This window comes from Pelodiscus sinensis, chromosome 27 (genome assembly GCF_052426305.1).
Source record: "Pelodiscus sinensis isolate ZL-2025 chromosome 27, ASM5242630v1, whole genome shotgun sequence".
In the NCBI taxonomy this organism is placed as follows: Eukaryota; Metazoa; Chordata; order Testudines; family Trionychidae; genus Pelodiscus; species Pelodiscus sinensis.
The window spans coordinates 1,859,306-1,886,555 of record NC_143078.1 but is presented as its reverse complement, the minus strand read 5'-3'; the positions used below and the strand labels follow the sequence as shown (position 1 = coordinate 1,886,555).

The window sequence follows — 27,250 nt, the reverse complement described above, 5'->3', positions numbered from 1 at the left end:
TGTCCGTGGTGGGCCTGACTTGCTGCAGACCGAGGCTGCTCTGTGGAGCTTGAGCCCCCCCCCCCCCCATGGACAGAGGCTGCTGCCACCTTGCGCTGCTGCCTCTGTATCATAGGCAGCAGTGAGGGGCAGTGGATGGGAGCTGGTCTGCGTAGGGAGCCACTTTTTAAACCAGCTTCCCTCACAGACTGGCTCCCGTTTGCCACCCAATGCTGCTGCCTCTGTGGGGTGACAAGAGGCTCGCTCCCCGGGAGTGGGGCCAGGAGAATACTGGTTGCTGCCCCCATGGACTATTGAATAATTGTGTAACCACTAAGATTTGGTGCCATTACACAATTATTAAATTAAACTATACCTAACATCCCTAATATTTGACTACTCTGGTTATTAAAATCTGATATTTTTGATTGCTGCAGCCAAATACTGCAGGAGTACTATATGAAGAGAGCTTTGTAGAATGGGTGTTAATTAATTAAATGATTTCTAAACACCGTTTTATTATCCTAACCATTTTTGTTACAGAAGTCTGTAAACATGGATAAATCAGTAAAAGGTGCTCCAGAAAAATCATTTGCACAGTAGAAAACTAATGATCTTTTAAATAGGGGAGGAAATGGGTTTTATTGTACCACAGTGGTGTTTTTTTTAATGTGTGCCATTTGTTGTAATCTTCCAGAAGCATAAAGGCCAAAAATGCGCTAGTTATCCCATTAGTTACAGAAAACAGCTATGCAAAGCACATAGCTCAGTCTCTCATTTCGTATGATTTGATATTAAACTTCAGGTGATCGCTGACTCTGTATTCAGTTTTTTTCACACGTCCTTTTGTCATGATTGGGGCGCAAATGTTCTTCAAGGTATTTTGAAATGGGATCTCTATGGTGACAGTTCACATTCTTGTGAACAGACCAACACTTTAGTTAATCTGTAAGGTGCCACAGGACTCGTCGCCGCTTTTGCAGATTCAGACTAACACGGCTACCTCTCTGATATTCGACACATTCTTGTTGTGCTTCCAACTTTGGTGGAGCTGTTCTGTTTTTAGCAGTTTGAGCTGGCCTCTGTATTGTAATAATGGGTAGGCTTCAAGAGTCACTGGATGCGCATGGCACATCCCAGTACAAAATACGAAACTACTATTGGAGCACATACGCAATTTTTGATGGTAGGGACTTGGTTCAAATGTTAGGGTTTTTTTAAACCTGATAAATCAGGCTTTACAGTACGGTCATTAGAATCCAGTGAGAATTTAGAAATCAAAAATTTATATTTTGGATTTCTTTACTTTTAATTTGCCAGTCTGTAATGGGAATTACAGATCCAAAGGGGGATTTGTAAACTTTCATCAGGGTTTGTAAATCGATAAATCAAATATTTTAGAAACCAAGAAAATAATCTAAGGGTGCAAGATAAAAGCTTGCAAATCAAAACAACAATATGATACGATTTTTTGATTGGTGATGAACATATTGGTGACCCAGGCAATATTTAATCTCCAGCTGTGTTGTGATTGTGTACCTGGGTTGTATAATTTCTTTTCACTACTTGTATGTTAAGCAGTTGCAAGTACTGTAAGGGTACGTCTAGACTACAGGCTTTTGTCAACAGAGGCTTTGTCGACAAATACTGTCGACAAAGTTTCTGTCAACAAAGAGCGTCTAGACTACATCCAGTTCTGTCAATACAGAATGCCGCTTTGTCGACATGAGAATGTAGACACAGAGGACAGTGTAGATGCAATAACACCTTCTGTCAACAGAACTCTGTCAACAAAAGGTGTTATTCCTCGTAGAATGAGGTTTACCGCTGTCAACAGAACTGCCAAGTTCTGTCAACATTAGGTCAACAGAACTCGGCGGTAGTGTAGATGCATGTATAGTTTTGTCGACAAAAGTCCACTTTTGTTGACAAAACCCTGTAGTCTAGACACACCCTAAGATATGTCTTTGGGGGTTTTCAAGCCTAGTTTAGCAGTACTTTTTGCTGCAGTAGTCTCTCATTAAACTATAGTCTGTATGCCATTATTCAGTTACTCAGCATTTCTTCTCATTCTGTCCTCTTCTATCCATTTCCATTAAATGAGTTTGGAAATACAGTGGTCTTCAGCCAGCACCACATCAGTTGTGGCTGCTACTCCTTAGTACTTCACCTATATTTTTCTTACCACCAGCAGCAAACAACACTGAAATTGATGTTGCATGTATGTTTCTTCCTGGGCTTGTATGTTCTTGACCCATCAATATGGTTTGGCTAAATGTATTCTGCTCTGAACTTTTAGTGAACTTATGAGTCTTTACACTCCATCTGTCCTGCATAAAAGGGACGAGTCTTGTCATAGGTACGTGTGTTCAGTGTCAACAGGGCAGGTAGAAATCCAAGAACCAGATTATCAGTGTAGCTCTACTGACTTGAGTTTAGTTTATCTCCATGGAGATGAACTAATTTACACTTCTGAGGATCTGACCATGGGCGCATGCAGCGTTTCGATCTACTCCAGTGTTACTAAATGAACCAATTGGTAGTTTGTTCTCTTTTGGATTTTGTAGAGATGCTTACTGCAGTGAAATGCAGTTTAATTGGAATGAGCATCTTAAGTATTTCTGGTAGGTTTTTCATTATATTTTTCTTATTTTAAAGGAAAAGTGATAAACAAAGACTTACGTCACTACCTGAGTCTGCAGTTCCAGAAAGGCTCAATAGACCATAAACTCCAACAAGTGATCAGAGACAATCTTTACCTGAGAACCATCCCATGTAAGTATGTAGAGTGCTAGCATAAATTAATCTGTTTCAGTTAAACGCATGTCACTTAAGAATTTGTAAGCTTTTTTCCTTTTATCCTGTGTGTGTTCACACTTCCACCCTTTCTGTGAGAATTCTTTTGCATGAGGCTATTTTTATGTAGGTGCTTGGTTAGAATCCACATTAAGAAATGTTGCGAGTTAACTTGGGATTCAATGGAAAATTAGTTTATATAAAGATGGTTATCAGTATATTCAGGAATTGACAAACCAGCTGCTGGGCACGGTGGGGTGAGCAGGTTCCATGCTCCTGGAGCAGGTGGGGCCCTGGGCAGAAGGGGTGAGGCTGCAGCTAGTCTCCCCCTGCCAGCCCTTCAGCACCACCTGGACTGTGCATCCAGGAGTCCTGGGCCTTTTTAAATCACTGGGCCCTGAGGCAGTTGTCCCCTTTACTGCTCTGCCATGCTGCCGCAGTGGGCCTGAAATCAGCCACAGACATCAAAGTCCAAGTTCAGAGGACTTCAAGAGTATCTACGTTATTTTAGACTCATTGGTACTGCCTCTGAAAACCATTACAGAGTGCAACGGGGAAAAATGTAATGTCAGTATAAGAATAAGCAAGTGGGGGGGAGTGAGCCATCATTTTAACTAGCATAATATAACTCTCACCACAGATTTTATGCTAATGTCTCACACATGTGCATGCACACCTGCCTAGGCAGCTCTGTAGCTTTGCTCCAAGGGGAAATGATGACCTCAGGAATCCACCTGTAGTTAGGCTGGGTGTTAGAGAAAACAGGAAGGAGGGTAGAGGGTATAACAGTAGAAGAGCTGCTTGTGAGGAAGGAGACCCTGCTGGAAAATAACTAGGTGGAGTGCACAGGGGATGTTGTTGGTGCACTTGTCACAGTCTGAGCCTGAAATTAGTGGGCTGGAGGAGAGAATTGTAGCATGGTACATGGTTGGGAAAAGGAGGTGCAGCCTTCCTAACATAGAATTAAGTAAAGTAGAGTGGCACCACATTAATGAGAAGGCACCAGAGGATGAGCCTCACGTCTTAATCCACTGCAGGCTGGAATGGCTGGCATCTCCTAGCATTTTCCCATCCATACACCCCACCTGTTAGCATGCTTACAGCCAGGTATCATTAAAAAGTTGCTGTTCCTGCAGCCTGAATGAAAAGATGGGATCCTGGGATGCACGAACAGGGGAAAAGAGAAGTTGGCTTACCACCATATTTGGCACTGGTGTGATGGCTGCTGGAATACTGCGACCAGTTCTGGTGCCCATAATTCAAGAAAGATTTGGTAAATTGAATAAGGGTTCAGAGAAGAGCCATGAGAGTGGTTCAAGTATTAGAATGTATGCCTCACAGGGATAGAGCTCTGAGAATCTTAATTCTGACCAAAACAAAGGTTAAGGGGTGATTACCTTGATTACCGTTTGTCAGTATCTACAAGGAGAGAGAAAAAAATGTAATAGGTTCTTTGTCTGAGAAAAGGGTATAAGCTGATTTGATACCAGGAAATTGAGGCTAACACATCTTGAAGAACCCTCATTACTGTAAGGTGAATAATTTATTCTCCATCACTGACCATTTTTAAATCAAGATCAGATGCTTTTCTAAACGGATGTTTTTCTAGGAAATATTTTGGTAGTTCTATGACCTATATTCTAGAGGAGACCAGACTAGTGGCCCTTTCTTGCCTTAGAATCTATTCATTGCATGTTAAAGTATTTTTTTTTGTCATTTGTAGCTTTGCATGTTGTTTTTAACACATTTCTATTTATCCATTTTGTGACCAGTTTAATGGGTTGTGTAACTTTCAGCATGTCCAGGATTACACCAGGCAAAGTGAACTATCCACTTAATCTTATGAATAAGAGAATGAGGAGTTGGAAAAAATAATCAGTGTAATGGAAATGAGGTTGACAGTGCTGTTCATTGTGATAAAATAGACAAGTTTGGAAAAGATTGAGGTTTAACAAGATGCAATAATGAATCACTAATCTGTGCTTCAGGAGAGCGTTAATCTTTCTTATGTTAACTAGAGCTTCCTTGTTTGCTAGACTTTTTTACATTTTGAACATTCTTCTTCAAGTGATGGCTCTTGGGCATTCCAGCAAGCCTGTGCAAACCATCTGCATGATCATGGGAAAGTTTTTCCCCAGAAGTACCCATCAGGCTGACTGAGGAGCCCCCTAGAGTGGTACCTACATGGCACAGTGTGTAGGGCTCAGCCAGCCCTCCTCCCCCTCAGTTCCTTTTTACTGCCAGTGACGGTTGTTGCAGCTTCTTTTCTCTTGCTCTAGCTGTGTTTCTTACACCTTTCTTGTTTATAGGCAGTCTGGTCACCCTGCCTGTGACTCAGTTCTCTGTTCTCTGAATTGCTGGCTGCAGCCCAAAGAAGTGTGCACTCAAGTCCCCAACTTTCTCTCTCCTGTTTCTGGTCAGGGATGCATCGGAAGCAGGGTGGGAAGCGTACCTAGGCGAACTCAGTACTCAGAGGCTGTGGTCTCAAGCAGAACTCTCCATGCACATCAGCGTCAGGGAACTCCGTATGAATTCACCTCACCTGCCATGCCTTCTAGCACCATCTTACAGGGCCGCTGTGTCGCCATGCTGATGGACAACATGGCTGCAATGTAATCTGTAAACTAACGGGGTGATGCTCACTCTTCTCCCCTCTGCTGCAAAGCCCTTGATTGGTGGGACTTATACAGCAAGCAGCATATCCACCTGCAAGCATCCCACCCCCCAGGGGCTCAGAACACCTTGCCAACCACCTCAGCTGCTCTTTCAAGACCTACAAGTGGTCCCTCAGGATGGATGTCAGCCTTCTCCAGAGGGCGGGTAAACCCTGCATGGGCCTGTTTGCCACAAGGACCAACAGGAAGTGCCACAGGTTCTCCTCCTTTCAGAACCATAACCACGATTCCAGTGCGGATGCATTTCACGTTTCCGTGGTAGGACCTCCTGCTGGACACATTCCCTCCCTTCCCATCAGTGCCCAAAGTTATTCTCAGTATTCGGCAGCACAGAGCAGATGTGATTCTCACGGTTCTGGCATGGCTCTGGCAACATTGGTTCATGATGCTGCTTCGCCTCTCAGTGGATACACCCATAGCTCTGCCATTCTACCCCAACCTTCTCACCCAGAACCACTGTGGGCAACAGCACCTTAACCTTCAGTCTCTCCACCTCATGGCGTGGAGACTTCTGGGATAAATCCTTGGGAGCTTCAGTGCTTGGACTCAGGGAAGGCTTCCTGTCCACTAGGGCCACATATGTAGCGAAGTGGAAGTGCTTCTCACTCTGGTCTCTCCAGAAGAGTGCTTGGCCTCAGGAGGCCACTGTGCCCTTGGTCCTTGATTACTTTTTATACCTGACTCACCAAGATCTGGTCCTGTCATTCCTCAAAGTTCATGTGGCTGCCATTTCAGCCTTCCACCCAGGCTTAGGCATAGGTCCCTTTTTGCTAACCCCACTGTGGAGCACTTTCTCAAGGTCATAGAAAGGTTGTGCCCTCTGGTTAAAAATCCTTTACCTCAGTGGGACCTCAATCTAGTCCTCTCCTGGCTCTGGGGGCCTCCCTTTGACTCCTTATTCCCTGTCCATCTCTCTTGGAAGATCACCTTCCTAGCGGCCATAACTTCGACCAGGAGGATTTCAGAGCTCCAAGCCTTAACCTCTAATTCCTCCCGCGCTTCCCTCCCCCTTTTTTAACAAGGACAAGTTGCAGCTCTTTCCCCACCCATCCTTCCTGCCTAAAGTGGTCCAGGAAATGTTTCAGCCTGTGTTCTTCCCTAAACCACAGGCCACTTCTAGGGAACATGCTTTATACTCATTAGCCATCAGGAGATTCCTACACTGGATGCACCAAGTGGCTGAGTAAATCACACAATTCTTTATTGCAATTGCAGAAGGGATCTTTCTTCCTGGATCACATGCTGCATCAGGACATGCTATGATCTGGCTAACGTTCCAGCTCGAGTCCTGACAGCTCATTCCATGAGGGCTCAGGTTTCCTCCGTGGCATTCCTCGCCTAGGTCCATATTCAGGACATCTGCAGGGTGGCGACGTGGTCCTCCATCCACACATCCACGGTGCACTATGCTGGGTAGTCCTCCAGATGCTTGCTCAATGATCTTTGACCCATCTTCCAGGTAAACTGCTTGCATGTCACTTATTGGAATGCACATGAGCAGTCGCTGGAAAGGGGGGAGGAGGGGGGAAAGGTTACTTACTTTTTGTGACTGTTCTTCATGATGTGTTGCTCAGGTCCATTCCAAATCCCACCCACCTTCACTGTCAGAGAGCCAGCAAGAAGGAATTGAAGGAGTGGAAGGTTGGCTGAGCCTTATACACCATGCCTTGCAGGTGTCACTCTAAGGGGCTCCACAGCCTGCCGTACAGGTACCGTTAGGGGAAAAATCTTCCAACAATCATGCACGTGGCATGCACACCTATTGGAATGGACACGAGCAACACATCTTGAAGAGTAACAGTTACAAAACGTAAGTGTCCTTTTTTGAGCTGGCATGACCACTTTGCTTTGAAAGTTCACATTGTTTTGCTATCCATCATTGTTTATTCAGAGGAAGACTCATGCAGTGGTAACATCACATTCCAGGCTTTGTGATAATGTACACATGTGGGTCACACATGAAAGCAGAAATGAATTGATTGAATATGGAATACAGACATACAAATGACTGTAATGACTGAAATAAAGTTGATCGAACCCAATTATGTCATAGGTGGTCAGAAATTAATTTTGCTTTGTTGGTGACCTTACTGAATTCCCAAAAGCATTCAAGGGACATTAAGAAAATGGTACATCATCATAATGGTGGCAGACTACATACAGTTATGCCAGAGCCCCCCAGAAAACCTCTATTAATATTGTTTGGTCCAGGACTTTGATTTCTGTATAGTAAATTAGTCAGACTCTCAGCATATGTGAACATTTTTCTTTCTCAGATCACCTCATCCTCCTGCTTTTATTGTCTTTCCCTCTTACCATAATTTCTAATTTCTAAAACTCTCTTCCTCCTAATATCTTAGCAAGATGATTGATTCTTCCTCATTACTTCCAATTTTCACATCTTTTCAACAGTGTGTGCCTCTGCAGATGTAGATCTGCCCTCTAGAACACTACCCATTCTTTAAATAATACAGCTTGACAAAAAGTTACATACAAGTCGTTTTCATTATAATAATGGTTTTATCTTTAACGGTTTTCTCATTAGGTGACTCCTGCCAGCCATAACTTTGCTTTCAATTAATGCTACACATTATGAAATTAGGAGCACACACATGTATGAATACTAACGCTGCATAATTGGAATCACTGATCTAACAAGTGAATAATTTGTTGGAAGAAAGAAAAAAAATATTGATTAGAAAACTCATTAAAAAAGGATAGAAAAGTCATTGAGCTGTGAATAGTATGAATAAAATACATCTCTCCTTCCCCTATGAAATAAGGAAACATAACGATGAGATCAACAGGTCCTCCTTTTCTGCAGGCTCAGAGGGTGTGGTTTGTGATTCTATGGCTATGCTCTTGCAGTTCCACAATCAGCGTAACTGAACTCCAGGCTCATCACTCTGATATCTCCAAGACCAGAATCCCAAGCTTTTCAAAAATCAGGTCCTAAACTGAGGGTCTATCTCAGTACTTAGAGGCCAGATAAGTGATCTGATGTTCCAACTGCTGCTCACTGGGAAGTTCCCACTTCAGCAACCCCATGAGCTCTGGCTCCCACCTATTCCTGCCCACCTTCCCCTGCCCTCTGCTGCCTCTGTATCAGAGATAGTAGTGTGGGGGGGCAGATGGCTCCTGCCTGTAGAAGCAGCAGTGCAGGGGGAAGAGGCAGCTCCCCATGAGCTAACTCCTCATGTAAACAGTCTCCCCTTCCCCTCCTGCAGGGGAAAGAGGCAGAAGCACTGGGGAAGGCTGCGTATAACTGTGAGGGTGTGCCCATGTTCACATCCCTAGTGTAGCTATCCCTTCCTATAATGTAGAGGTTCTTCCCTGTGGTCTCTTGGCTTGTTACGTCTGCTGCACAGCCCCATTAAATACTACATACCCTTGAAAGGACCATCTCAGTAAGATGAAATTTGCCCTGTTTGCATAATTTGACATGATTATAAAAAAATACCCCAAACTGTTCCATGCTGTTTGAGTTGTATATGAAGCAAAAAGCATCAGAATGTGTGTGTGGGGTATTTCCTTTGTGGTTTTCTATGACTTGTCCAGAAAAATTGCCATGATCATAAAAATATAGGGAGGGGTGGTGTGTGCGTGTGTGCGTGTGCGCGCACACACAAAAAAATCATATAACTAAATCCCTAAAATAACCAAGAGCAATGAGTAATTGTACACATTTAATAATGAAATAAGATGAGGGCTTATGTTGCAGGTGTATAACAGGGTATGCTCTGTGCAAAGGTCCCCCGGAGGTACCACATCCCTCTTTAGTGCTTTCACTCCCCCAAACAGTGCTTATGCATATGCTGAGCAGGTATTAGCCAAGTCCCTGCTCCATCTTCCACAGAGTTTATAGGTCCCAAGACCACGTGAGCCTCCCATGGGATCCCTTTCTGCTCCAGCATCTCTTTAGATCTTCTACCGTACAAAAAGGGGATGTGGGTAGGGAGACCCGGGCCTGCCCTCTCCACCGGGTCCCAGCCGAGGGTCCTTCCGTGTAGGGGCATGATGCCCAAAACACGCTAGCCCGTGGGCGAGTCCCTTTATGGCCTGCCCTGGGCTGCTTCCTACTCTTGGCTCCCGGTCCCCTGCTTCTATGCCCTGTAGGGGTCGTTGGCTGGTTCTGGGCCCCTTCTCTCCCTGCCTTGGAGGGGGCCATGTCCACCCTCCTGTGGGTGCTACTCCTGTCAGCCAGGTCCACTGCTTCTCCACCTCTCCCCGCGCCTCCGGAGTCCTTCTGCCTTCCTGCCCCCTCGCTTTTGGGTCTGGGTCGCTTTATAAAGGACCTGCCAATGCCAGTGTCGGCCCTACGCCACGCTCTCCATCTTGGCTCCGCCCCCCTCCCACTGCCCGCCAGGAGACGTCTGGGCTTCCCCCCAGTGGTGGGTCAGCAGTGTCCAGCCACGGATGGGCTTGCCCACTGGGGAAGGGCCCAGTTTGAGTGCGGGGCTTGCACGCCGCCCCGTCACAAGTTGCGGTTGTAAGTTGAATAATAGAAGCATTGGAATTGTAAACTTCTTTGTTTTGTTCACCTTGAATTTTGACTAATAAGTGAATTTATTGAAATGGTAGATAGATGAGTTTTTGTTCTGTGCAAACAATAATATAGGAAGTGTTCAGAGTGGTTGCCCTATTAACGAGTTAGGGAATGAGGAATTTCTAACACTGAAAAGCTGTTAAGATTGAGCATCGCAGAATAACTGGAAGTAAGTTGAGGAATCGTGCACTGCATCACTTTCTTGTCCGTCAAATCACTGCAAAACGATTCCCAATGCTTAGAAGGCATCAAAATGTGAAAGGATGTTTGTCATGAACATCACTTGAGATATGTGATTGTTGCTTTTTCTCCCACAGTTGAGAAAAAGATTCCTTTAACTGGTTAATCGTAAGATTGGCATTCATAAAATCAAGGTCCTGCTGTTTTGGGATTTGAATGTTCTTAGGAAGTTTAAACTCTGTTATCTAATTCCTTTTTGTATGCCCTTCACAACAGTAGATTTAATAAATTTATGAGGTCTTCTATTTCTTGTTAAAATATCCTTTCTTATTCCTACATAATTTATTGACCTAGTTTCACATATTGCAATGTTTGCTTTCATGAGACTGTTCTGATTTTGCCAGAGTAGCTCTGTAACTGTGTAAAACCTCTTTCTTTTTATGTCGAAATCCTGCAAGAGAGTATTTTGTAAATCAACAGCACCAGACAACCATACAACAGTTTCTTCTCTGTTTTTCAGGCACTACACGGGCTCCCAGGGATGGGGAGGTCCCAGGGGTGGACTACAATTTCATTCCTGTTGAACAGTTTAAAGCATTGGAAGAAAGTGGAGCCTTGCTAGAAAGTGGAACCTATGATGGTATGTTACAACATTTGAACACACAATCCTACCAACTTTTAAAAGAATAAAAAGAAAGACTTGGTGGAATTTGATGGTATTAGTGCCTAGTCATTTTGTCAAAGACTTGGTCTAAACTAGCAGTTTGTCAGTATAACTACATCACTCCAAGATGTGGAAAATCTACAGCCCTGAGTGACTTAGTTACACCAACCTAACTCCAGATGTAGACAGCTCTGTGTTGATGGATGGGCTTCTCCTACAGGCGTACTACCACTTTTTAGGGGGGCGGTGCGTGTATACCCATGGGAGAAATTCCCCCCCTCCTTGCACTGGCATAGGCATCTTCACTGGAGTGCTACAGTGGTGTACTTTGCTGCTGCAGTATTTTTTAGTGAAGGCAAGTCCTAAATTAGGACTTCCATGCTCATGAGAAGCAGATAGTGCCTTGTGCAAGAGTAGAGAAGTTGTATTATCTCCATGTTAGAACCATGTGACCTGACCTGTATTCTGTTGAACACCTGTTGCCTTTTCTGAGTCATTCTAAAAATGTGTATGAACACTTGGTTGGCTTTTGCTTTCAGTGTATGTGTGGTGGTGATAACTTTGGGTTTTGTGGGTTAGTTTTCTGTAACTTTAATATCTTGCTTAAGATTTATGAAATATAAATTATTCCTAAGGTTTCTACTTAATAGTCCACTTTTGTCATCTTTCTGCTCTTAGTATTTTAGAATAACAATAATGTTTGCTAGAAGCTATCCTAATTAGTTGCTAACTTTATTTTTAGTATTGTTCTGGTTGTCTTGGGTGTTAATTTTTAAGTAAAGAATCTCAGATAAGTACACTTCTCTAGAAGGTAAATATGACGATTTCTGGATAATAGCAAGCCCCTGATACTGTCAGCTTCCCGTTAATGGCAATATATTGCTCTGAACCAGTTCCCTCCTCCGAGCATCAGTGTTAGTTGTATTTGAATATTTGCAACAGTACCCTGCTTAGTAGCTTCTTTTTTTTTTAAGAAGGACCCCACCTGCAGGTTGGTTTATGTGACTGCATCCAGGGAAGGAATTGCGGAGCCTGCCTGTTTTAGCTGCAGCCCTGCAAACCTGCCTGCAGTCAGTATTTAGCCCATCCATCCATTCAGGTGCTTCCTTTGGGGGCTGCAGCCCATCAAGACCGCCTGCTGACAGGGATCACACAGAACATAGGGATCTGCAGTCTGGGAGGGGAAACTGTGGGCAGGCCATTAACAGAGAGGTTGGAACGGTACAGTGCCACTCCCTGCCAGGAGACTGCAGGCAGGGAAGGAAGCACAGGGAAATGCAGAGCATTAGCCTCCCAGTCAGCCAGCAAGAGGCACAGTGCAGCCTCATACGCATGCTGGCCTCAGTGGAAAGCCTTGGCATGCAGGCTGTAGACAGCCCCCCTTCATATTGCTGCACTTCTTACAGTGAGGGCTGCAGCCAGAGAATCCATGTCCCAGCGCCAGATCTTGCTCATCATGATTATGACTTGGAAGCATTATTTGAATGTCAACAACCTGGATCTGAATGCATCCTAAACATGTGTAAACATGCATACACAATACTGCTGCTTCTGGTAGGAAAGAACAAACCACAGCCTTCCCATGCAATCCACCCTTATCTTGATTAATTAGTTGTCATAGCTAACATGAATGTCATCTCTGTTTGCTCTTGTTTAACACTTCTGCACCATGACCTGCGCTCTCCACAGCTGACATCCTTCTGGGCAGAGTAACTTTTCCAAGCTTTCTGCACACTGTACCAATGTTCTCCCTACATCTTAAGTAGGATTCAAAGGCAGTCTGAGTTACATAGTCCCATATGTCCTGGAGCCTAACTGAATTCAAGAGTACAACCTGCAAATCTGCAGGTACCTGCTTTATATCTGCATGTAGATGTGGATCCAAATTTTATATCTAGAGCCCTGCATATCTGTGGATATCCATGGACTATGTTTGCAGATTGGATGGGGATACACATATTGTATCAGCACAGATCTCTATCAGCAGTGCCCTCCAACTACAGAAATCCATTCACAGAATCAAAGCCTGAATTAGGAATTTGTTCAAGCATGTGTAAGTCCTTTAATTGCCATCATACCCTTTGTACTTGTAAACTCTTCTCCATTTGCATATATCGTCTCTTTAATTTTATTGTATGAAATCTGCAGTCTTAGTTGTTTTCACTTTCCCTTTTAACTGTAATTGATATTTCACAAAGAAAAGCCTAAGAGGTCTGCATTCCATTGATATTTCAAGCAACTACCTGGCTTCCTTCTCTTCTCCTGTTCACATACATTGTACTGCTGTGGATCTTTGTCTGTGCTCTCCCTCTTGCTCCAGAGGCCTCTTCCCTACCTGCTACCCTGTCCTGGATTTTGATTTTTTTGCTTTTATACTTTAAGCCATAAGACTTAGTCTGCTGTCATGGTTGCTGTTAGGGTCTTCTCTCACTATTCTACATCTGTCCATACTATGGAACAAGGAATATTCAGCCTGGCTGGGAATCTGAGTAGGAAGGAAGAAGTAATTGTAGTGTGAGTAGACGTACACATACTCGTTCTTGTCTAACTAGTGTGGTAAAAATAACAGTGAAAATATGGCAGCATGGATTCCAGCCTAGGCCAGCAGCCTGAGAATTCCTCGCGGCTCCCCAGAGGGCTTGTGAAGTTCTGAAGCCCATGCCTTCATGTCTTTACTAGTGTTGTGAAGTCTCCTGTCTCCCTGTAACAAAATAATACATCTCCCTCCTTTTTGTAACAACAGTTGAGGGACTTGAAAGCATGTTCCCTGTTTGCTCTTTTCCAGACTAAACAAATCCAATTCTTTCAATCTTCCCTCGTAAGTCATGTTTTCTAGAACTTTAATCATTTGCAGTGCTTTTCTCTGGACCTTCTCCAGTTTGTTCACATCCTTACTGAAATGTGGCACCCAGAACTGGATACAGTACTCCAGTTGAGGCCTAATCAGTGCAGAGTAGAGCAGAAGAATGACCTCTTATTTCTTGATTATCACTGTACTACGAATACATCCCAAAACTATCTTTTTCTGCTTTTGCAACAGTGTAACACTATTGACTCCAATTTAGCTTGTCAGTCCCCTATGACCGCTGGATCCCTTAAGGCAGTACTCCTTCCAGACAGTCATTTCCCATTGTTCTTCCCTATTGAATTTCATCGTGTTTACTTCAGACCATTTCTCCAGTTTGTCCAGATGATTTTGAAATGTAACCCTATCCTCCAACTTGCAACCCCTCCCAACATGGTATCATCCGGAAACTCTGTAAGTGCATGCTTTGGCATTGATACAGATATTGAACAAAGCTGGGCCCAGAACTGATGCCTGTGGAACCCTGCTTATTATGCCCTTCCAGCATGACTGAACCACAGGTGATGACTCTAGGAACAGTTATTCAACCTGTTATGCACCAGCCTTATAATAGTACCAACTGGATTGCATTCTCCGAGTCTGTTCATGAGAAGATCATGCAAGACTGTATCAAATTCCTTACTAATGTCTAGATATACCACACCTGCTGTTTCCTTCACACCTGCTGTTTCCTCCTTATGCACAAGGGTTGTTAACCTGTCAGTGAAAGCTATCAGGTTGGTTTGACGTGATTTGCTGGCTATTAGCTGTCACCGTGTCATTTTATAATGTTTCAAATGGATTCCTTAATTATTTGCTCCCTTTTCTTTACTGGCACTGAAGTTAAGCTAACTGGCCATGAATTCCTGGGTGGTCCTTATTCCCTTTTTAAAATATGGGCCCTATATTTACCCCTTTTCCAGCCTTCTGGAATAGGGATGTTAAAATTAGATGAATCGACTATTCGATTACTCGATAAGGGTGTTTCTGCTTTGAAATGTAGCAACAGGCAAGCGGCTCTTGCTACATTTCAAAGGCAGAAGAGCCACACGGTGTTACAAGAGCCCCTAGTGGGCTCTTGTACTTTTCAAAGCGGAAGTGCTGTATGAAGCCCAGGGTCAGCAGGAGACTCCCCAGGCTCCACACGGTGTTTTAGTCTTTGAAATGCACAAGTGCCCCAGTGGGGACTTCAGTACACTTCAAAGATGGAACGCTGCTGCTGCATCCCTGCCTCCTCTTACGGAGCTGGGGAAACCAGCTTTTAAGCTGGCTCTCCCAAGCACCATGTACTCTTCTCTCTTCTTTCTCTCTCCCCCCCCCCCCCACTGCCTCTTTCTGATAGAGCCAGCAAGTGTGTGTGTGGTGGGGGGGTGGGGGAGCAACTACTCGACTAGTGTGTTGACTATCTGATAAGCTTTTGCTTGTCAGATAGCTGACTAGTCGATTAGTCAATTACATCCCTATTCTGGAATCTCTCCCATCTTCCATGACTTTTCAAAGACAATAACTAATGGCTCAGATATCTCCTCAGTCAGCTCTTTGGGTATTCTAGGACAGTGTTTCTCAACCAGTGATATGAGTACCCTTAGGGGTACTTGAGAGAAGTCTGGGGGGGTATGTCAACACAACTGAAATTTGGAGAAAACTGAATTTTTATTTTAAGTTTTACAGCGCTTCATTTTTTTTGTACTTTTTACACCCAACAATTTCATCGCCTGCCCAGCTACAATTATGTGGTTTAAACAAATGTATTGCAATGGTAGAAAAAAATTGTCTGAAAAATGTAGGTACTGAGGGTACTTATTTATTTTTTTGAAAAAGGGGGTACTTACAATTTTTTTTAAAAAAAGGGGGCACTTTATAAAACAAAAAAAAGTTGAGAAACACTGTTCTAGAATGCATTTAATCAGGCCCTGATGACTTGAAGACCTCTGACTTGTCTACATAATTTTTAACTTGTTCTTTCCCTATACCATTTTCACTGTCATTCACTATGTTAGGTGTCCAGTCACCATTAACCTTCTTGAAAGATAATGGAGCAAGTAATTAAGGAATTCATCTGCAAACACTTGGAAGATAATAGGATGATAGGTAATAGCCAGTATGGATTTGTAAAGAACAAATCATGTCAAACCAATCTGATAGCTTTCTTTGATCGGATAACGAGTCTTGTGGATAAGAGAGAAGCGGTGGACGTGGTATCCCTAGACTTTAGTAAGGCATGTGCTACAGTCTCGCATGATGATCTTATTAAAAAAACCTAGGGAAATACAACTTAGATGGGGCTATTTTAAAGTGCGCACATAACTGGCTGGATAACTGTTCTCAGGGAGTAGTTATTAAAGGTTCACAATCCTGCTAGAAGGGCATAATATACCCCTGGGGCTCAATTGGAGTTTTGGGACTGGTTCTGTTCAATATCTTCATCAATGATTTAGATATTGGCATAGAGAGTACACTTATTAAGTTTGCAGATGATACCAAGCTGGGAGGGGTTGCAAGTGCTTTGGAGGATAGGGTTATAATTCAAAATGATCTGGACAAATTGGAGAAGTGATCTGAGGTAAATAGGATGAAGTTTAATAAGGACAAATGTAAAGTACTCCGTTTAAAAGGAACAATCACTTTCAATTGTCTAGGAAGGAGTACAGCAGAAAGGGATCTAGGGGTCATAGTGGACCACAAGCTAAATATGAGTCAACAATGTGACACTGTTGTAAAAAAAGCAAACATGATTCTGGCATGTATTAATGGGAGTATTGTGACAGGAGTCACTCTTCTGCTGTACTCTGCACTGGTTAGGCCTCAATTGGAGTATTGTGTCCAGTTCTGGACACCACATTTCAAGAAAGATGTGGAGACATTGGAGAAGGTCCAGAGAAGAGCCACAAGAATGATGAAAGGTCTAGAGAGCATGAACTATGAGGGAAGACTGAAAGAATTGGGCTTGTGTTTCATTTGGAAAGGAGAAGACCAAGACGGGACATGATAGCGGTTTTCAGGTATCTAAAAGGGTGTCACAAGGAGGAGGCCGGAAAAACTTCTCCTTGGCCTGTGAGGATAGGACAAGAAGCACTGGGCTTAAAGTGCAGCAAGGGAGTTTTAGGTTAGACATTAGGAAAAACTTCCTAACTGTCAAGATGGCTAAATACTGGAATAAATTGCCTAGGGAGGTTGTGGAATCCCCATCTTTGGAGATATTTAAGAGCAGGTTAGATAGATCATCCCGATAGATGTCTAGACGGTACTGGGTCCTGCCGTGAGGGCAGGGGACTGGACTCAATGACCTCTCAAGGTCCCTTCCAGTTCTAGTGTTCTATGATTCTATGATGAAAATAATGTTCTGGAAGCTGGATGTGGACTCTGCTCTTGAAGATAATGGTTACAGTAGCTTTAATCAGTATCTCAAATGTAAAATCTTTTATATAGTACATCATAACCTGGCTTAAGTTTTCTTCTGGATTGAAACCTGTTGTTGAAGGTTTCTAATTTGGAGTCGCTTACTTTTTAAATATATATATATAATATTATATTTTTAATTGTTCTGCAGTATATTGAAAACATCCTAGTTTAGGTACCCTTAGCTCAAATAAATGATTATTTTTCTTTCAAGAAAAATCTGGTGTGTGTGTGTATGTATATAAAATTATATGAAAACTAGTAAAGTAAAAAGGCTGCTTTTATTAATAGAAAATTTTCTAATATGGATGTAAATTTCAAGTGACTTCAGTGAATAAAGCTTCAAGAATAACTGCAGTCTAGAAACTGTAGGAAACCTCTGTAAAAGATGATGACACTTCTAAAGACCTATTATGATTTTTTAGACAGTTTCATGGGATTTTATTCTGAACTAATATTAAAAATAATATACATGAAAATATCTATTACTCTTTAAAAAGACCAAAAAAGGAAATTCTTTGAGAGGGTCTCTAAGCCAAGTGCTTTTGATTCTGCCACAGTTTTGCAGCATATGTATACATAGTTGCCCAGGATCCAGGAGCCCCTCAGCAGCAAGACCTTCACAAGCGAGGCTAAACCCCAAGCTTTCAGCCTGATCTTTAATGGTATTTGAATCTAGGAGTTAGATTTTGTTTTGACTGCACAAATTATTATCTACCAAATGTTAGCCCAGCAGGAGTCCTGCTAAACTCTGTGCTCAACTCTCTAATTAAAATCATGCTATTAATTAAGAGGAGAAAGCCAGTTGTTTAAATTCTGTTTGAGCATTTATTTTAGTGGGAAAAAGTTAAAAAACATAGTAGAATCAGTGCTTTTGGTTTTCTCGGGTATAATTCAATACTAAATTGATTTATTAAAAGCTATACAAGATTAGCAAATTATCGGCTGAAATCATAGGATTTACAGCTCTAAGAAATCAGTTGTTTAATTTTATTTTTTAAATAAATATTTCATATTTCAGCAGAAAATAAATGTGTCTCTTAACTTTAACCTGGCTACAAGCTGCAGATTATTCCTGATCAGTTAATTGCTATCTGCTGTATATTAAAACAAAAATTTTGATTTTCTTAGTAATCCTCCATTTTACTCCTACCAAGATCTGCTATAAATCTCATTCTGGAGTATTAGTGAATGCAGGGTAAAATAACATCAATCTCTTAATTGAGAAATCTGTGTAGAGCTATGTACATTGGACAAACATCTCAGACACTTCGCCAAAGGATTAATGCCCACAAAACAGATATCAGACAAGATCACAAAGAAAAAACAGTTTCTTGCCATTTTAACCAGAAAGGACACTCTCTCAATGACTTAACCACCTGCATTCTGCTTCAAAGACCTTTTACATCTGCACTTGAAAGGGAATCCTCTGAACTGTCATTCATGTTAAAATTCGACACTTTCCAAAAAGGACTCAACAAACACTTGAACTATCTCACCCATTACCAAGATAGTTTCCCCAATTATCACCTCTAATACCATTAACTCACAAACATCCCACTCTCCCTACCTCTAATATCATCAATTCACAGACACTTACCTTCCTTCCTTCCCCCCCACCCCCTGCATCCCCCTCCTGTTCTGCAATGTGATTTGTCCTTTTCATATTTGTTCATTCTTTTAATTGTATCCTTTGGTATATATGGTTGTGACTACTTTCTTCCACTATTTGATCTGAGGAAGTGGGTCTGGCCCACGAAAGCTCATCATCTAATAAACCATCTTGTTAGTCTTTAAAGTGCTACATTGTCCTGCATTTTGTGTAGAGCAGTGAATTTTAGAGTTAAATGCATCCTACCCAAATGCAGAATGACACCATGAGCAGAAATAGGACGTAGCTTTAAATTAGTTTCTGAGCAATTGTCAGTTACTGAGAATGCTAATGTCTTAAGTAGTGTAGTAAATTATCTTTGCGTTCAGGTATTTCAGGTAGCTATGAAACTGTGGCAGTCGAATATGTACTGTGACGTGAGCCATTCCTGAGATTGTAGAGGTCTTCACCAGATATTACTGCTTCTAAATATTACTATCTACTTCTGAATGCCAGGTAATTTCTATGGTACCCCAAAGCCTCCAGCAGAACCCAGTCCCTTTCAGCCAGACCCAGTGGATCAAGTTCTTTTTGACAATGACTTTGATGCAGAGTCCCAGAGGAAAAGAACCACATCAGTCAGCAAGATGCAAAGAATGGATAGCTCTCTCCCAGAGGAGGAAGATGAGGAAGAGAAGGAAACAGTTAATGGCAGTGGAGGTCCAGGTCAGTAACAAGGGCAGAAATTCCTGACTGCAGTCAAGATTTTAACAAATGGTTACTCTAAAGCTTCCAGATTAACTTGGGAAAGAGCATTTTTACATGATCCGAAAACTAGGTGAAGGAATGTGTACATCAAGTGATAATGAAGAACAATGACTTGAGATTGGACCAAGGTGTCCAGTGGGATGCTGCAACGATTAGTCTGAGGACCCATTTTCTCACATCTTTATCTCAAACGAGGGATAACCAGCACATTACGTTTGCAAATGACTCCGCATCTAGTCATTTTTTAGAAGCCACTCATTCAAGTATGGATCTGGCCCAATCTTGGTTACCTTCAGAGATGAAAGTATCACTTTGCAGTTGATCTGGCTGCAGTCCACGTGAATTTGTCACAAATACAGACTCATGAAACACAGGTTATTGGCAATGGTGTCTAACTGAAATGCTTAAATTTACACTATTTAAAACCTCCTGCGCTGTTGTTTTCCTTGTACCACAGTTGGGTCTTGATAAGCTGAGAGAAATTATGGTGTAGATTCTCCAGTGGGCAGTACAAATGGTGTCTGCTTAGAGGAAATGCAATAAGTAGTTTACTTGGCTCTGTTCCAGTGTTGGTTTTTTTGCCTAGGCTAAGACAAGTATGAGGTTAACACTGTTTGGCAAGGGGAGAACAGATGTGTTCATTTCAGATTTTTAAAGTTCACAGCAAAAAAAAAAAAAAAAAAAAAAGTAGAAAATACAGATAAAATACAGTGATGTTGGGCATTGTCTCATAGTGAGAGCAAAAGGGGTGGTTCTTTGTGAGCAAAGCAGCATGAATATTTTAACCGTAACACTTTGCTTTAAACAACTTCAGAAAACAAAGAGAGACATTCAGATTCTTCCGACTGGATGAAGCCTGTTCCTAGTTACAACCAGACAAGCAGCTCCATGGATTTCAGAAATTACTTGTCAAGGGATGAGAGCCTAGAGCCTCTACCCAAGAACTGGGAGATGGCCTACACAGACACAGGCATGGTGTACTTCATAGAGTGAGTAGAAGTTTTGTATCATTATACATCTAAGTTACCTTCCTGAGATGAACAAGCTCTGAGTCCCTAGTCAGTCTCTAGAGAGATTTCTGCTGATTTTTGTTTGTCTTCTTTCCTACCCACTTCCTATTGCTGATGCCTTTGTATGAAAATATCACCAGGCTTTGAAGTCTCGGTCTGTTCCCACTCTGTGCTACTCACCCAACATCACCAGTTTTGTGTGTTTGGAATAGTTTTTCCTGTGAAGATCGTAACTATGTTACTGGGAGAGACAGTGATCTTAATTTGAGGAATAAGTTGCAGGAATAATTTATATCACAATATCCCTTCTTGTGGTGTTACTAGCATTTTCATCCAAGTATTTTTTCCTTTATAGATGGATACTTCCATAGGTATCTTAAGTTTCCATACATGGGGACTTCAGTTTCTTTTCATAAGCTACATAATGCAGATGAGAGAGAGAATTCATGTAAATGCTATTATTATGACAGTGCTTTGTGTGTCTGAATAAATTGGATGAGAAAGCACAATGGTTCCCTCTACAAAATCAATTAACTAACTTACGTGCAGTCTGCATTACACAGAATGCAAAACTGAGGTTGTGTTGCTAGCTGGATAAGGATCTAATTTTATGTGTATTTTTGTTATGCACAATTTCATTGTAATCTGCTCTGCCTGTGATGTCTGGTATGAAATGGAACATGAAAAGGAGTTACTAGATAGTGTAATTGTTTCATGAATTGTAAAGCGTCAGACTACACTGAAGGCTAAGCAGAGGCAGAAGTTAGGGGTTTTTTCCCCAAAGGTGAAAAATACCTGTTATCCTCAAAATTGTTTTTTGCCATAGTTTCAAAGGTAAATGTCTGAAAGGCTTTGTCATACTTTGTATATAGAAAATATATTGGATGGAGAAGAACGTTGTGCTGAGATGGAGCTGCCTAATGCAGATTTATAGGGCAGAGCTGGAAATCCTTGAGCAAATGGGTTTATAATCAGAGTGTCAGTAGACCTGAGGTAAAGCACAGTTTCTGGCAAACTCTGCTAACTTATGTTTCTGTGTTATCTCAGAGTTAACGTGTACCATATGTTCCTGCAGTGCGATAAGTACTACTTGTCATGGAAGAACAAAATCACTAATCTTCCAAACTCACTGGTAATTTCTTCTGTGCTTTGGTTCAGGGTAGCTCCCCTTACATCTACATTCATATTGTGACTTTTTAAAATACTTGTTTTCTGGAATACTTAAGTTGTACTCTTATCGGCTATAAGATGTTACTTTAGGTTTTATCAGTTTTTCTCCATTACTTTTCCCAAGCCGTTTTTTTATGATCAGCCATTTGAATGGTGCACAAAATCTCTTCTATCTAGTCCCCATAATAAAATTTTTAAAACCAGGTAAGAGAAACATTTGTTTTGGGTCAGATGATGAGACAGGTGTATTCAGTGTCTTCTTATTTCATTGGTTCTGTTAGTTCTAGGGATGTCAAATTGCAGGTAATCAGCTAATCTAGTAGTTGATGGAATTTCCATCAACTACTTGATTAGTCAATAAGGGGGAAACTGCAGAGCCGCAGCAGGGTTAGCTCCCAGCCCAGGAGCTAATTCCCTGTGGCTCTGCCTTTTACATGAATTAAAAGTCGCCAGGCTCTTAATACATTGAAAGGCAGAGGCATAGCTGGGGGACGGTCGTGAGCCAGGTCCCCCACTATGCCTTTGCCTCTTTTGCCACCCTCTTGCCTCCCGAGAGTACAGGGGGGAACCAGCTTTTAAGCCGGCTCCCCCCAGCACCCGCACCTGTTCCCTCCCTCCCCTTGCTGCCTCTCTCTGATTGAAGTAGCAAGGGAGTTGGGGGGAGTAACTAGTTGAGTCACTACTGGACTACCTGATAAGCATATGCTCTTCTCGGGTAGTCAACTAGTTGCTTACATACCTAGTTTGTTCTCTGCTGTAATAACTTACTTATACATCTACATGGTTCTACAGAGCTACTGAATTCAGCTCCATGCACAAGTTGCATTGACTACTGAGTGATCCAGTATTTTTGACAGATGTAACCTAGGCGTACCTCACTCCAAAGAAACCTGCTACTTTTAGAATGAAATTGCTTGGGCTGCAGCTGTGAATGTGTGCCTTGGAAATATTTTCGACTGCTAAGTAATGTTGGCACCTCTGTAACCTCCTATATCACAGTGCTACAGAAGAGCCTCAAGTATGTTTGTAGTTCCTATTTTTAAGTGGTGCATTTCTTTGGTGGCATTTTTGATGTGACAGGTGAGAATAGCAGGTACACTGACCTAGAGGCAAAGATGTGCATGTGGTAGGAGACTTACGAAAAGAAGTGCTAAATGTAACAGGTGAAATCCCTTCCTTGGGAATCTCTTTGTCTCTCTCCCTTTATCTCTGCTGTTTTTCTGCTACTGATTGGGTTGTCCTATATTCTGCAGTCACAACACAAAGACAACCACTTGGCTTGATCCTCGGCTCTGTAAGAAAGCCAAAGCTCCTGAAGACTGTGAGGATGGAGGTGAGATGTTCAGAATTCTGTTGGTCGTCCATACATTCTGCATGTTTGTTGTATTTCCTACATGAAAACGAAACTGAGTTCAATCAGCATGCTGCTGTCAGCAGAGCTTCTGAAGGCACAATGCATGTCTCTGGGACTTGGTTAGTTTTGTTTCAAAGACTTCATTTCTTCTTTGCCATTTGGTACTAACCAGAAAGATCACTTGTACCTCCAAATGCCACCTGGAATAGGAATTTACTTATGCCCTTGTTTCAAGGTCAAGTTCATCTGAAATCAAATAGAATTCCTAAGAAATTAGTTATGTTTGCTTGTTTACTAATCAAAACAAGTGCTGCAGAATAGAACCGGTTATCTAGTCACTTTGTCTCGGTTCATGACGGGACTTTTTGTGGGGTTAGCCAGTAATGAATCCTTAAGCACTTTTGGAGAGTTGTTCCTTATGCATATATATAAAATAGCAGGAATGTCTTCTATGCTAATGGAAGAATTAAGCCATACAGGGGTCTTCAGATAATACTGTTTGACAGATGTCCCTTATGGCTTCTCCTCCAGGATTCTTCACAGTTTTATAAGATCTATCACTGCCAAGGCAGAAGTATCTTCTTGAAGTTTATAATTTGTATTCCTTCTACATTATTCTGAAATCATTAGGGTCTGGTGTTTGCTGATTCTGGCTTGGCAGTAGTGGTAGGATAAGTGGGCTGGAGAGTAGCTCCAGTAGATTTTCTCTGGAACAATGGAGTTTAGGTGAATTGTGAGTGCACATGATTTCTGGAGAGCAGAACAACACATTACTTGGTTCTAAATTCACTGTAACCACTGAGGAGGCTCAATGAAAGCCATTCTTCAAATGTGCAAGGGAAAAGCCCCCAAATACTAGAATGCATAGATGATGGGTTACACCATACGAGAATATAAGATAAGTGCTGCTTTGCCACTTGGTATCAGTGAGAGGCTCTAGCGTGAAATACTCTGGTTTTTGGTTGGGAGAAAGAAGTGAAACAACATTAGAATAATGGAAAAGCTTTTGAGGATAATCTGAAAAAATTAGTGCTACAATAAGTGTACAAAATAACAAATAATAAACAGAAGATAAATCAGGTGTTCTTTTTTACCCATTGCTGCAATACAAGAACAAGGGCATTTGAGATAAATCGAAGGTGGCAAGTTTAAAACTGATGAAGGGAAATTAAAAATACAATGCATAACTAACCAGTGAAAAACCCATTGTGCTATAGATTTTGGGGCCAAAAAATTGTTTTTAAATGATTGGACATTACTCTGAATTAGAATTTATTTTAAAGACGGGTTCTGAAGACTCATTCTTTGAGACATTAACTTGAGGAAGAAACTTCATTGTCTTGTATGAGAATTCTGTGCCATGCTCTGAAGCTTCTGATATTGGTTGTGTTTTGGAATAGAGGATACTGGACTAGGAGAGCTACTAAGATAAATGCTAGTCCCAGAGTGAAGGGGAGCAGAGCCTTTGGTCTTCATATGAATTCCCCCTTAATTGGGACAGGTGCATTAGGCATAAACCAAGCTAGAAACCTTGGGGGCAAGACTGTCCAATAACAGGTGGCTTTGTTGTAGGAGTATTTTAAAATGTCTGAAGCAGTTGTAAGTTTTATGCACCAGTGTCTCATTTCCATCTAGGTTAGAACCTTAAGTACAATATAAATCATTTATAATTAAGATAGGCATTTATGTTAGCAAGTTTGAAAATAATTAGCCTCTCTTTAGACACTAGGAAACATAAGATTTTTAAAGAAATCCTCACTCTCCTCTCATATCCCTCTGGCATCTCAACTCTGCCTAAATTAATTTGATTTAAACATTTCCTTGATTGTCTGGTTTCATATGAGTAATTTTTTAACTGAAGTCTGAGTCCCTGATGCTACGTGCAAGTGCCCAGGAGAATTTATTCTGCCTAAGCTGTATCATGTCTCCCTGTGATGGCAGAGAACTTTCACTAAATAAAGCTTAAATTGGACAAACACTGACAGTATTTTACTGCTCCACAGAGTGACAGAGAAGTTTGAGAATCATAATCTAAGCAGGGTTCCATGGTTAATGTTCTTATCCGTCATGCTTTTTTTTTCCAAACAAAATCCTATCAGTTAAATAGAAAAGAGGTAAATGCCAAGCTGCAGTACCAAACTAGCTATCTAATTTTGTTAGGAAAAACTGAACATTTTGACCAGCTGAGTAATGACTCGGTGCTTTTAGACTGTGGTGTTGAAAGAATGCAGCTAGCAACTGGTCCCTCAGTTGCATGGAAGGATACCTTGTTGTTCTGCAGTCACTGTTAGGGGAAGGAAGAGTCAGATTTTTGTCCTGCGTGTGGCAAAGCTTGGACTTCGCCTGTTCCCTGGTGATACAGAATTTCCACAGCTAGTAATTGTCAAACAAGAACGCTCTAATCCTAAACTGTAAGTATATCATTGCCTGTAGCATTCCCGTTGAGCTCAGCTGCCAAGGTGAGTTGGAGGGAATGAATCTGCCACTCTCTGAAATAATTCAGAGGGGTAGCCGAGTTAGTCTGTAACTGGAAAAACTTAAACAACAAATAATCTAGCAGCACCTTAAAGACTAACAAAACATGTAGATGTATCATGAGCTTTCATAGGCACCACCCACTTCTAGCCAATGTCTCTATTCATACCTTTGTCTGGTCTTTGATGGGCAATCATTTTTGACTAGTGACAACGTCAGAAATTTTTGAAGTGGTCGCGGGCTACCCTGGAAGGGGTTGGGCCTCAGGTGGAAGGGGTGGGGTGAGGACACTTCCATGCATCCCCATCCACAGATCCTGATTAGTATGGGGGTGGGGAAGCACACACAGTTTTTGCCTTCCTCTCCTCATGAGAGAACTGCCAGCTGTACTCAATAGCTGGCAGTTCCCTTTAGGCACTCGTGCCCCTGGCAGTGGGAGGAGACTTCACATGCTCCCTCTTGCTGCCCCCAGGTTAGTTGGGGTGAGGGGGAGTGATAGGGCCTCTGTGGGTTGGATCAACATGCTTGGCGGGCCACATCCAGCCCCCAGAGGCCCTTTTTCCCACCCCAGTCTAGCCCATTCGGGATTTTAAAAAGAGACTAGTACCAAAACTGTATCCACATTCAGACTATGGTTATCATGAGCAGTATCTCGAATTAACTGCCTTCCATCCAGATTCCCATTTCCTGCAGAGAATGCTACAGCAGGGATTTACCATTGTTTCCGTTTTAACATGGGACACCCAACTCCTCCAGTACAATATTTTCCATACTAAATTCAGGAGGCTTCTAGTCTTACTTGTCAGTTCTTTAGCACCCCAACTGACTTGTTAAAAAATAATGCCTATGCACAGTCTTCTCCCATCTTGGATAATGCAGGGTTGGATGGTAGAAGGTCACTGAGGGTGGCCTTCTGCATAATCTATGTAGATGGTTTCACTTCTCTGGGTAGGTATTTCAGTTTTAAGAATGCTCTAGATCCGTGTTTCTTAAACTGTGTTCTGCGGCACACCCAGTGTGCCATGAGGCAGTCAGAGGTGTGCCATGGAAAACAGAATTCAAAATGGCCACTTTGAAAGGGGCAGGTGATCTTTTTTAGTTCAATAACTTCCCCCGACACTCTCTGGGCCCCCCCCCCATCTTTTTTTTGCTCAACAAAAAATCCTTGGTATTCCCCATTAAAAAAAAATTGTTTGGTGTTCCTTGGTCTTAAGTTTAAGAAGCACTGCTCTAGATCCTGTAGATATTTGTCCTTGTCTATGGGATTGGAGCAAATATGGTTGTATCTTAGGACTTGGCTGTATACAATAGATGGGAAAATGTGTCTGGGATGGAAGCTAGAGGCATGAAGGGTAAGAGTAGTGATTGTTAAATTTCTGGTATAGGGTTGTGGAAATTTGTCCATCATTTAATAGTACTGTAGTGTCAAAGAAGCAGATTTCTCGTGTGGACTGATCCAGGCTGAGGTTGGTGGTGGGGTGGAAGTCGTTGAAATCCCTGTGAAATTCTTCAAGGGTTTCTTTCCCGTTCAGATGATAAAGACGTCTTCATTGTAGTGTAAGTAGAGGAGGGATGCTAGGGGACAGGAGCTGAGGAAACACTGTTCTAGGTCAGCCATAAAAATGTTGGCATGTTGTGGGGCAATGCAGGTGCCCATAGCAGTGCCACTGACTTGAAGGCATAAATTGTCCCCAATTTGGAAATAGTTGTCATCAGTGTAGCATACGTAGAGTAAGGATCTCATGGGACGAGAGCTGAGCAAACATTGTTCAAGGTCAACCATAAAGACGTTGGCATA

General features: G+C 42.1%; 1 protein-coding gene across 4 annotated transcripts in view; it reads left to right on the top strand.

The window, feature by feature from the left end:
* The window catches only part of MAGI3 (membrane associated guanylate kinase, WW and PDZ domain containing 3), a 197,935-nt gene that overhangs the window by 112,176 nt on the left and 58,509 nt on the right, over positions 1 to 27,250 (top strand). For 2 of the 4 annotated variants that reach the window (XM_075910271.2, XM_075910274.2), the window contains exons 2-6: positions 2,638 to 2,754; positions 10,697 to 10,816; positions 19,192 to 19,401; positions 20,258 to 20,432; positions 22,877 to 22,956. In XM_075910271.2, the coding sequence (XP_075766386.2) occupies positions 2,638 to 2,754; positions 10,697 to 10,816; positions 19,192 to 19,401; positions 20,258 to 20,432; positions 22,877 to 22,956 (702 nt within the window). The remainder of the gene's footprint in view (positions 1 to 2,637; positions 2,755 to 10,696; positions 10,817 to 19,191; positions 19,402 to 20,257; positions 20,433 to 22,876; positions 22,957 to 27,250) is intronic. The other 2 variants (XM_075910272.2, XM_075910273.2) reach the window with 2 other exon arrangements.